The sequence below is a fragment of the Nannospalax galili genome, unplaced genomic scaffold (genome assembly GCF_000622305.1).
Source record: "Nannospalax galili isolate Female #2095 unplaced genomic scaffold, S.galili_v1.0 scaffold25, whole genome shotgun sequence".
NCBI lineage: Eukaryota > Metazoa > Chordata > Mammalia > Rodentia > Spalacidae > Nannospalax > Nannospalax galili.
Window position 1 is genome coordinate 3,781,976 of NW_008355642.1, and position 11,533 is coordinate 3,793,508.

Here is an 11,533-nt window from a genome sequence, read left to right on the forward strand (position 1 = left end):
CAGCACTACATAAACCGGGAGTGGTAACACACACCTGTAATCCCTGCACTCTGGAGGTAGAGGCAGGAAAATTAGTAGTTCAACATCATGCTCAGCTATATAGAGACTTATAGGCCATCCTAGAATATGTGAGACCTTCTCTCAATAAAGAGGACATTGCCCAGTGTGGTGACACACACCTTTAATCCCAGCACTCGGGAGGCAGAGGCCAGAGGATCTCTGTGAGATCGAGGCCAGCCTGGTTTATATAGTGAGTTCCAGGCCAGCTGGGGCTGCAGGGAGACCCTGTCTCAAAAAAACAAAAAAAAGTGGACATATTTATTTTGGCTCACAATTTTAGAGGTTTAAGACCACAGTCATTTGGAGTCATTGTTTTGGGACCCATCGTAAGGCAGAACATCGTGGTAGGGAGTATGTGGTAGAGCAAAACTGTTCATGTCATGGTGATCAGGAAGCAGTAAAAGACAGAAGGTAGTGCAGTGCCAGGGACCAAGCAGCCAGTATCACTGGTGTGCCTGGATCTGCTGGCTTGCCTGGTCCCAAAAGGGGAAGAATCCCCATCGATGACATGTTTCTGATTATCTACTTCCTCCAACTATGCCCCAATTCTTAGAAGTTCCTCCACCTCTCAATAGCCCATTAAGCTTTGAGTCAAAAAATAAATCAATACATTTCTGAGGTCAGAGTCTCTGTAATTTAATTAGCTCCTAAAAGCCCCACTTCTGTGACCATCTATACTGAATAAACCTTCAACATTTGGGCTTTGGGGAGATATTTCAGATACAAACCTTAACAACCAATTAACTTCCATCTCACTCTTGAACCTGCAGTGGTCTTTGATGAGAGTCATGAGCATCTAAGATACAGGGTGTAGGTTAGGAATTGGATATTCTTCCTTAAGGCATTAAGTAATCCCTCAGTAATGATAAAAACTCCCAAATGAGGACCTTGCAAGTGCCTTTGTGGATAGACATCTATTTCTTACTGAATCCTCATAATTGAGAGCTGCTAGAGCTATTTCTTATATTCTTTCTCCTCAGGATTCTCTGGACCTCCTGGTTTACATGGACTAAATGGACTTCCAGGCACCAAGGGTACCCATGGCACTCCAGGTAAGAAAAGCCCTCAAGGTCAAGGTAAAGTACATCAGCTATTCCAGAAACCAGGCAGAGGCTAGCTATGTATTCTCAACTGTTGTATATCCATATCCTGGGACTCAAAGATCTTTCACCAGTCTTCAATTAGAAGTTTCCTGATACAAGGAGGAAAGAGGCTAGGTTTTGTTCTGCCTGAATGAACTCTTCTTCCAGGCCATAGGGAAGTCAGTTAGGCATGAGGTCCTATAGTTCTCTGAGCTCTGTCCCCTCCTGTGCTTCTCTCCTAGGAGTGAGCGTCACTGGTGTGCCTGGACCTGCTGGCTTGCCTGGTCCCAAAGGGCAAAAGGGAACACCAGGAATTGTCATCGGAGATCCAGGGAAACCAGGTTCAAGGGGGCAAAAAGGTGACCGAGGTAAGAGAGCTCAAGTTAGGTTTGCGGTTCATCAGGGCCACATGATTCACAGTGATGAACTATGTGTCTTCACATCTTTGACAGTCTCAGAACTTGTGACAATGACTGCTAGAAAGGGATGATTATGCCTATGGATTCTTAGTAAAAGGTGTTGAGAGCACTTCACCAAGTTCCCTCTAGCCTCCAGTTTTCCTTGGCTCTTTGTTTAAACTCAAAGTCTCTTCTGCACAGTTGTCCACAGTCAGGATGAATGCTTCTAAAGAACAGAGCTTATCCTTTTAGTGAGATATTGGCTGGAATTTCTTAGTGTCCAGCGTGGATGAGAGGCACCAGCTGGCAGAAGAATCCCAAGACTAAGAAAAACAGTGAAAGGGTCTCCTGAGGTCAGGCCCACAGCCTGCACACCATTAGGATTGGCTGTATTGATAGAAAGCAGATGCCACCCTTAATTCAGCTCCCTACCTTGCCTGAAGTCTTAATGAGAGTCCTCTTCTGAAACTTCTCAAAAAGGAATCATTCTTCAGCTTTGCTTAGGAATGTTCTGAAGACCCATATGTCCCCCACTCAATGTAAACCAGAAAGTGAATGCAGTATAGCCTCTGGGTTCAAATTTCAGTTCTTCCTCTCTCTCACTAGCTATCTGAACCCTTAGTTTTCCTTCTCTTTAAAATGAATATATAAAAGAACCACCACATTGATTTTCCGAGGAGTCACTGAACAGTGAGGCAATGTGAGTAAAAGCACTTATCTCGGTGCCCAGCTGATGCTACAAACAACTGGCCATTATGCTATTATATGTTACTTGGGGAAGTAATATTTGCAGTATCTTCTGGGCCTTGAATCTCAACACACTTTATGTTTATGTAATATACATATGTTTCCTAGGAACTATATTCACACATTTCCTGCTGCATTTGGAATTACTGTTTCTGCTGTTTCCATGTTTCCTCTTTGCATTGGTCTGGACAAACTCATTCTTTTGTGGAAGCCAGAAGCTTCTCCAGAGGAAGTGCTCCAAGCAGGATCTGGGCCTGCAGAGCAATTGTGGTTTCTTTCCCAGGACATAGAGGAGAGGGTATGGGAAGGAATCACAGGGTATTTCCTTTTCTATTTGTAAACCTTGACTGTGAATATCTGGTTATCAAATTATTCACTTACTTTAACTGAGGACATAAAACCACTATTACAAATGCATTAAACAACACATATTAAGATGAATATAGTACAGAAAGATAATTACAGCGGGAAAATATGTCAGAAAGGAATACACTTGGTATGATTCCATCAAAAAATGCTCAAGACAAGCACAAACAGCCAGACTATAATGAAAAGGAAATCTGAGCACAGATTCAGGATTGGTTGTCACTGAGAGGGAGGGAAGAGATAGAATCTATGAAGACTACACATGAAATTCCCAAAGAAATTCCATCTTCATTTTTCTTTAGTGGGGCAGTGCAATACAGATGTATTCATCATATCTGGATTATTCTTTATTGAAAAAAATTGTTTAAAAAGAATATAGCATGCATCATATTCCCCAGAGGAAACTGCCTGTGATTTGCTAATGGAAGACAGTGGAAAACAGACTTAAACCTAAAAAAATTTCTTATAGCATCCCCTGTGCTTATAATACCTTTAGTTAAATAATTTCCAATTATACTCTTGTTTTCATGTTTGCATTAAATCTTTAGAGCCTACATTTGTGTATTTAAATTTTTAAGGCTTCAGCATTGAAATGAGTTAGAAAATGGGCATTCTGCTTAGCATCTGCCCATTTACAGCATTTTAAATTTAAAAAAAAATATGCAGGGGTGGGGTGTGGTGGCACACACCTTTAATTCCAGCACTCTCAGAAGATAGAGGCAGATGGAGCTCTGTGAGTTCAAGGTCAGCCCACTCTACATAGAAAGTTGCAGGCCAGCCAGGGCTATATAGTGAGACCTTGTCTCAATATATATATGAGGGCCAGTGAGATGGCTCAGTAGGTAAAGGCAGTTGCTTTGAAAGCCTGACAACTCGAGTTTGATCCCTGGAACCAACATAAAGATAGAAGGAGAAATCGTATTCTACAAATTTGAGCTCTGACACTCATGCTGTGTGGCATGTTTACCCTTACTCCACACAGCATGCACATACTCAATAATAATAATTTTTAAAATATGAGCATATGGCTTTACTTTAGGTCACTAGTGTATTTATTTAGGATTTGATGACACATTGGTATAAATTTAAAGTCAAAAAGCAGAAAAAGGATAGACAAGACTTCAAAAAGTGCATGGGGACTTTCAGAATCTGTGGGATGACCACACTTACTCCACTATACATGGTTATATGGCATCTTCCTTGTTAGTTTTTCATTATTTCAGCTGCTATAAATGTATACGCTCTTAATATGTAAGTTTTCTATATGCATATATACATGTATAAAGCTAAATTTTCAGGAAAATGTATGCAATGTGTCTTTTTCTTCAAATCCTTACCTCAATGAAAAAGAACATGACTTCAAAGATTTCCCATGACATAGCTGATCGTGTAACATTTTGTGCTTCTCTTTTTTCTCTTACAGACCTAGACTTATGAAGAGCCTTTTCTCAAAATTGATTTTTCATCTATAGGTTTCTTTATGATTCAATTTATTAATGATCTAATTTAAACACCTGCTTTGGCTAATCCACCATCTCTTTTTACCAGTTTACATGGATTTATCTTTTTCTCTTTTTGGGGGGGGGATGTAAGATGGAAAATTGCATATTATTTTCGGATTTTCTTCACACACACACACACACACACACACACACACACACACACACACCACTGATCCTTTATAAAATAATCTCAAACACCAGAACATTTTAGCCACCAATTTGAATTGAATTCTCTTCATTTGAATATCTGCTAGAATATGCCAGTTAATACATTTGTTCCACGCTACATGCACAACAGGAACTACATTTGTGTATGTAGCTTTGATATGTTTTTCCATCAAGATTGTTATCTGTGTATTTAATATGTATTGAATAAATATTTTGTGATCTGGTGAAAGTTTTGGTTCTTAACATATAGTAGAAATTATTCCACAGACGGAAAACATGTCAAACACTATGAAAACCCAAGCAATTCCGTATCTACTCTAATACACAGCTTTTCCCTTTCGCCAATAGGGGCAGGTATTTAGTACAAAGAGATGTATTCAATAGTCATTCAATTAATGTTATGAATTGCCCATAAAAGATTGTTTTCCAGTTTGCCTAGAAATTCAAGAAGATAGCATGGAAAACTAGGGGACACTGGGGAGGGAATCACAGAACTCTTGCTTTATCCATTCTGAATGGCCCTGCCTGAGACATACCTCTATCCATAATCTTTGTGCAGCATCAGACACAACTGGCTGGGTTAGGAAAGAAAGATTGTCTGATGGGCTTATAGGTTGAAGAACACTTGGGAAACTTAAATTCCAGCTGCTCAGCCATGCCTTCTTTTATTTCTGATTTGGAAGAAAACTGCCTAAAATATTTCCATCACCAGTAAAACTAGGAAGCTAGAAATTTCCAAAGTTCTGTCCCAATAAAATGAAGCTCCAGTTGGAAAGGAGTCTGAGCCCTTCTCATCTGACTGTTGTCTGCTGGTTGGGATACAGGATGAGGGGAGAAGAGCCCTCTGCTGGTGTACTCTAGTCTTGCTACTACCTAAAGGTTCCCATTTCTTGAGTGCACCAGGCATGGGAAGCCCACCAAGTTCCATTTTGTTTATTCTTTGCAGGTTTCCCAGGTCTTCAAGGCCCTGCTGGTCCCCCCGGAGCCCCAGGCATCTCCTTGCCCTCAGTCATAGCAGGACAGCCTGGCGACCCCGGGCGGCCAGGCCTAGATGGAGAACGAGGTAAAAACAAGAAGCCCCTAACAGAAATGGTAGCCTTACTTTGTCTGATGATTAAGGAGGTGCTGTATATAGTGCAGCCCTCATCCCTGTTACTGGACATGCATGGGCCTGCTTGACCTCAGTTTCTACCCTTTCGTCAGGATGTAGGGGACTACAACTGGCTGCATTTCCCGGGAAGTATTTGGGAAATCACAGCACAGGGAGAGACAGCAACAAAACCCCTGTACTAGGAGTGGACTTCAGCTCCCCAAATCCCTAGGCCTTCAGCAGTAGCTATTTCCTACTCCCCTGCCCTTTATTCTCTTCTAATCTTATCCTTAGGCCGCCCAGGTAACCCCGGGCCTCCAGGTCCCCCTGGGCCATCCTGGGATCAAGGCGACCCTGGAGACCCTGGCTTCCCTGGAATTGCAGGCCTTCAGGGGCCCAAGGGGAACCAAGGATTTCCAGGTTTCTCTGGCCTCCCTGGAGATCTAGGGCTGAAAGGTAAGTCTGTTCCGCTGTGTGCTGGGTGCATCCATCCCCAGTTTACAGCCTTGTGTAGCCTTGGAAGGGAGCCAGTGGATAACTCTCTTCCTGCCTAGTCTCCCTCTCGCACCACCACGGCAACACCTGACTTGCTTTCCTTTGGATTTGCTAGGCGTGAAAGGGGAGCCTGGCTTCATGGGGACTCCAGGCAAGGTTGGGCCACCAGGAGACCCAGGATTTCCTGGAATGAAAGGGAAGGTGGGGACAAGAGGTGAGTTGAGAGCAAGCTCTGGGCTGAGCCTGCCCTGAGAAGAGGATGGGTAAGGTAATTTTCTTTTAGAAGTCACCAAGATAGCAACTGAAACACCACACCTCCCACCCCAGGAGGTAGTTTCTCCACTTTGGAGATACCTCTACCTCCATCTGCTCCCAGGACTGAAGGTCCCCCAGCTTTGCTACAGTGGATCCTGCCAGTTAGCACTCTCTGCATTACTTCTGCATTGGTAACCATTGGGTTCTCACTCAGACCATTACCCTCATTGGCTCAGTCCAGAAAAGAAGCAACTTCTTCTTCACCCTTCACCAGCAAAATTCCTACTTAGGCATCTAGTGCACCGGCAACCCCTGAGGGCTTATCCCAACTATGCCTTGCATCTGTTCACTTGGCATGTCCTCCATTGCTACGCCAAGGTCCTAGCCAGCAGCATTTCTCATGCAGCATCCTTCCTCCTCCCACAACAATCGTTTTTCCACAGACAGTGACCAATAAAAACAAATCATTCTGTCCATGGCATAGAAATGAACTATGGCCCACAAAACCCTGTGAGACACCGCCCTCTTCACCCTCGTGCCAGCCCTGTCCTTCTGCTGCTCATCGGCCTCTTGCCCTTATCCTCTTGCCCTTTCTTCTCTCTCTTGCCAGTCTCCTACTTTCATGCCATATATATGTGTGCATGCATGTATGTATGTATGTATGTATGTATGTATGTAACTCACAGAACATGATATTCTCCAGTTCTATCAATTTTTCTGCACATGACATAATTTCATTTTTCTTTATGAGTGAAGAAATTCCATTGTTTATATGCGCCATATTATCTTTATACATTCATGTGTTTCTGGGTATCTAGGCTCATTCCATGTCTTGGCTATTGTCATTACTACAGCTGTAAACATGGACGTGCAGGCAGCTCTGTGGTAGACTTGGATTCTTTTGGGTATATTCTCAGAAGTGCTATAGCTAAATTACATGGCATTTCTATTTCTACTCTTTTGAGGACTTTATTGATCTTCATAGTGTCTACAAGAGTCTACATTCCAATCAGTAGCATATATGCTTCCTGAACTGTTCTTGCCCCTCAACTCTAAGTGGCTGCTCCTTCTGATACTTCTGATGTATAAATGGTTTCAGCTTAACTGTCACTGGATATGAAAAGCCACTGACTGCTCTCTCAAGGAGACTCCTCCACCCATACAATTCTGTGCTCCCCTGCACTGTCATTCCACTACTCATTTCTTTCACAGCCTTTCTCAAAACTTACACAGAGGTTCATAATAATTGTCAAATTATTCATTGTTCCTCTTCATCATTAGGCCATAATCTCCATAAAGGTCCATCTCTATTTTAGTCTTACATCTCCCAGGATCCTGGCATATAGTAAGCATTCAAATACTTGTTCAATGAATTAGTAAGCAATTTAGTCTATTTATAAGGTGGCTGATTTGAATGGGGCTCTTAGTCTGGGATGCCAACTGCATCTCTGGGATTAACTACCTCTCCGCAGTATCCTTGGGCTTGTGTTCTGATCAGCATGTAAGTAAACGAACTACTCCTGCTTGAATCAGGTCTCAGCCTGCTATACTTGCAGCAATTTCTAATTGCCTACCACCTACCAGGCTCCATCCTGGGCTATGGAAAGCCAGGATGACTATGATCTGTTCCTTGCCTTACCCTCAAAGACCTGCCAAGCCACTGGGTGGTAGATGGGGAAAGAGGGCCCTGTGTCAAGGGTGGTGTGAACTGTCCTCGAGGCATCAAGTGGGAACTGTGAACACAAGCAGGGCAGACAGGTGGTGATTGCTAGACAAAGCAGAAGGCCACCAGTGCTTTTCCTCTGCCTCAGCCTGATTGTGTCATTTCCTCACCTTCCCCCAGGCTTTGCCGGCCCCCAGGGAGCACCTGGACATACACCAATTGCTGAAGCTGTCCAGGTTCCCCCTGGACCCCTGGGCCTGCCAGGCATCGATGGCATCCCTGGTCTCACAGGGGAGCCTGGGATTCAAGGCCCTGTGGGTCTGCAAGGTAAGAATGACACCTGAGAAATGGGACTCCTTTAGGAATCTGAAAGGCCTTGGTTGAGAGGCTGAAGAAATTGGCTTGGAACCACAGTTCCAAGAGCGTGCCTTCAAGGACTATTTTCTCTATTCCTTCGCAAGCTCCCTAACTCCTTGCCAGGGCAGGGAAAGCCAGAAGGCCAATGGGGCAGTGGTTTTACTTGGCTTCAGAGAACATGTGAATCTCTTCTCCAGACAGCTTGCCCTCTTAAGTGCTGTTCAGACATAGACAGGGTGTGGTGATGGATAAAGGGAGAACACAAGACAGTGGGGAAAGCATAGGGAAGAGGACAGGAAATCTGGCTTCTGAATCCTAGCTTTACCCCAACAAAGGAAACTCACTAGCTTCCCTGGGACTACATGTTCCCCTGACAGTGGTGCTCCATCCCAGCATTGCTTGGAGAATGAGAGAAAGGGAAAAGACAAAGCAGATGTGAAAGGGATCAGAAAGTCCAAGTGAAAAGAACCACACCAGGGCAGAGCTGTCCCCACAAACTAAGACAGCCCAGGCAAACCTCAGTTCCATATGCATTGTGCATACCGAGGTGCCAACCAGTGCACCTTCTCTTGGTGAGTCCAAGGAAGGAGACTGGAGTCTGCACATTGAATCCCTCACCCTGTGGATTTTCTCTCCTGAAGGCTCCAAAGGTCTACCTGGCATCCCTGGAAAGGATGGCTCCAGTGGGCTTCCAGGCCCACCTGGTACCCTTGGTGATCCCGGTCTCCCCGGACTACAAGGCCCACCAGGATTTGAAGGTCTGGAGAATAAAACTTGCATATTTAATCAACCTCGTGGTGAATTTGCCACTATGAAGCGGCTCAAAGGCTGGGCTCTCCCTCTTTCTATTCCATACACACCACAGCCTATGAAGGGAAGTTCTACATTATTCCAAATCCTTCTCTGGGTTCTCTTCCCATTTTTGTTTTGTTTTTTAGACAGTCTTGCTGCATATCTCTGTGTAGATATGGCAACTCTATGTCATCCAGACTGCCCTCTAACTCAATATGCATCCAACTCTGGCCTCCAACTCATGGTCCTCTTGGCTCTGCTTTTCCCAGCTGCTTGTCCTACTCTGATACAGATGGAGGGGATCCAGCCTCAAGCTCTAATGTTGGAGATGCGGTGCATCTGCCCATCCCTCCACTGCTTATCTTCGGTTTTACAGCAAGGAAAGCAAACCACTTGTACTAGAAAACACTTCTGAGGCTCAGTAGACACTACATACAATGCCTCTGATTCAGCAGCTACTTAATTATGTCCTGTGAGAGTCTTCATGGCCAGGCCCAAGAAAAATTCCACTCTGCCCAGTAATCTCCACTCCTAGAACTGAAGGACAGATGACTGGAGAGGAACAATGGATGATATACTATTTTTAAAATATTTTATTTATTATTTTTATGTGTATGCGGGTATTGCCTGCATGCAGGTAAGTGCACCCATGTCATGCAATGCACGCAGAAGACAGAAGAGGCTGTCAGATCCCCTGGAACTGGAGTTACGGACAGTTGTTAGCTGCCATGTGGGTACTGGGATTCGAACCCGGGTCTTCTGCAACAACAGTCAGTGTTCTTAACCTCTGAGCTATCTCTCCAGTCCCGATATACTATTTTTAATTAATTAATTTATTTTAATTTTATCTGTATGAGTGTTTTGCCTGCATGTGTGGAAGCATGTGTGCCATGCTTGTGGAGGCCAGAAGAGGGCATCAGACACCATGGAACTGGAGTTACAGCTGACTGTTAGCTGCCACATGGTGCTGGGAACTGAACCCAGGTCCTCTGCAAGAACTGCAAGAGCTCTTAAGAGATGAACCATCTCTCCAGCCCCAGATAATGTACTCTTTAAAATGGGAATTATATGGGGGCTGGAGAGATGACTGAGTGGTTAAGAGAACTGGTTGCTCTTAGAGGACCTGGGTTTGGTTCCCAGCACCTATATGGTAGCTTACAACTGTCGGTAACTCCAGTTCCAGGGCAATCTGATGCCCTCTTCTGATCTCCACAGGAATTGCATGACACCAGTGCACTTACACACATGCAGGCAATACATTCATAAACACAAAAATGAAAATAATAATTTTTTTAAAATAAAAAAATGGAAATTATGTAGCTGAGCATGTGTGAGTTGGAGTTCTAGCTCTACCACCTTCTAGTTGGGGCAACTCAGATCCTCGGTCTCATCTTCATCTCCAGCATAGGCTAATAATAGTGCCAATCTCCCAGGGCATCAGGATCCAGTGACTTAACTCATATATGTGATGTGCCTTGTACAATGTTTAATACCAAGTGAATGGCTGATGACACCATCAGCTGCACCACACTCACTTTTATGTTCTCTCCTCAGGAGCTCCAGGGCAGCAGGGCCCCTTTGGGAGGCCTGGAGTGCCTGGGCACAGTGTGAGAGTGGGCTACACACTGGTGAAGCACAGTCAATCAGAACAGGTGCCCCTGTGCCCCGTCGGGATGAGCCAGCTATGGGTGGGTTACAGCTTGCTGTTCGTGGAGGGACAGGAGAAAGCCCATAACCAGGACCTGGGTAAGTACAGTTTCTGACAGCCTGCCTTTGCTCCCTGTCCCTACAGGACTGAAAACTGACCTCTTTTCTTCTCTCAGCCATTTAGACCCATGGTTGAAGTGGGTTTCAGGCACTGGAGTCAAATAGCTATTGATTCAAATACTGAACCTACCACTTTATAGCCATCAACCTGGGTGAATTATTCAATCTCTCCACGCTTCCACTTCCTCTTAATGAAACAAAGCTAATTCCAGTACCTATCACACAGGGTGGTGTAAGAATTTCATGAGTCACCCAATGTAAAATACACTTAAGCCTCTATTAAGAATTAGTGATTAGCAATAACAATAATAACATGACCTGCAGGGCAGTGATGATTACCCAAGGATTAATTGCATTAGCTGGAAGCATACTAACTCTTAAATGTGGATTCTGCCTATTAAATGCTGCTTTTACAAAGCAGATTAATTAGGGAGTGATTATTCACTTTATCAAAATAGACATACACAGGTGCTAAGGATCTGAGTGCAACGGATTCTGACTAGTAATAATCAGATACATACAGAATAGAGGTGCATGCGCCAACATCTCAGTATTATTAGCAAAAACAATGAGCCTTTCTGTAAAAAACAATATATTTTAAAATGAAATGGAGATCTTTTTTAAAGGTTAGAAACTCATTCAATTTTATGTCTTATAGGGTTTATACTGAGTTCGATAATGTATAACTCTTAATTCAACGGTGAACCTAAAATTTTACAGCCAATTTTGAAAGAGACACATCTTTGCTTTGGAAATTGTTATTGAATATGTTAATGCTGTTGTAATGAAAT

The 11,533-nt window shown here is 43.7% G+C and overlaps 1 protein-coding gene across 3 annotated transcripts in view; it reads left to right on the plus strand.

Annotated features, from left to right (window-relative positions):
* The window catches only part of Col4a6 (collagen type IV alpha 6 chain), a 341,384-nt gene that overhangs the window by 324,663 nt on the left and 5,188 nt on the right, over positions 1 to 11,533 (plus strand). For 2 of the 3 annotated variants that reach the window (XM_008852964.2, XM_017803141.2), the window contains exons 36-43: positions 1,041 to 1,112; positions 1,385 to 1,510; positions 5,270 to 5,386; positions 5,708 to 5,869; positions 6,024 to 6,122; positions 8,007 to 8,153; positions 8,825 to 8,941; positions 10,530 to 10,721. In XM_008852964.2, coding sequence (XP_008851186.1) covers positions 1,041 to 1,112; positions 1,385 to 1,510; positions 5,270 to 5,386; positions 5,708 to 5,869; positions 6,024 to 6,122; positions 8,007 to 8,153; positions 8,825 to 8,941; positions 10,530 to 10,721 — 1,032 coding nt within the window. Of the gene's footprint in view, positions 1 to 1,040; positions 1,113 to 1,384; positions 1,511 to 4,076; positions 4,326 to 5,269; positions 5,387 to 5,707; positions 5,870 to 6,023; positions 6,123 to 8,006; positions 8,154 to 8,824; positions 8,942 to 10,529; positions 10,722 to 11,533 lie in introns of those variants that run through there. The other variant, XM_029556057.1, reaches the window with a different exon arrangement.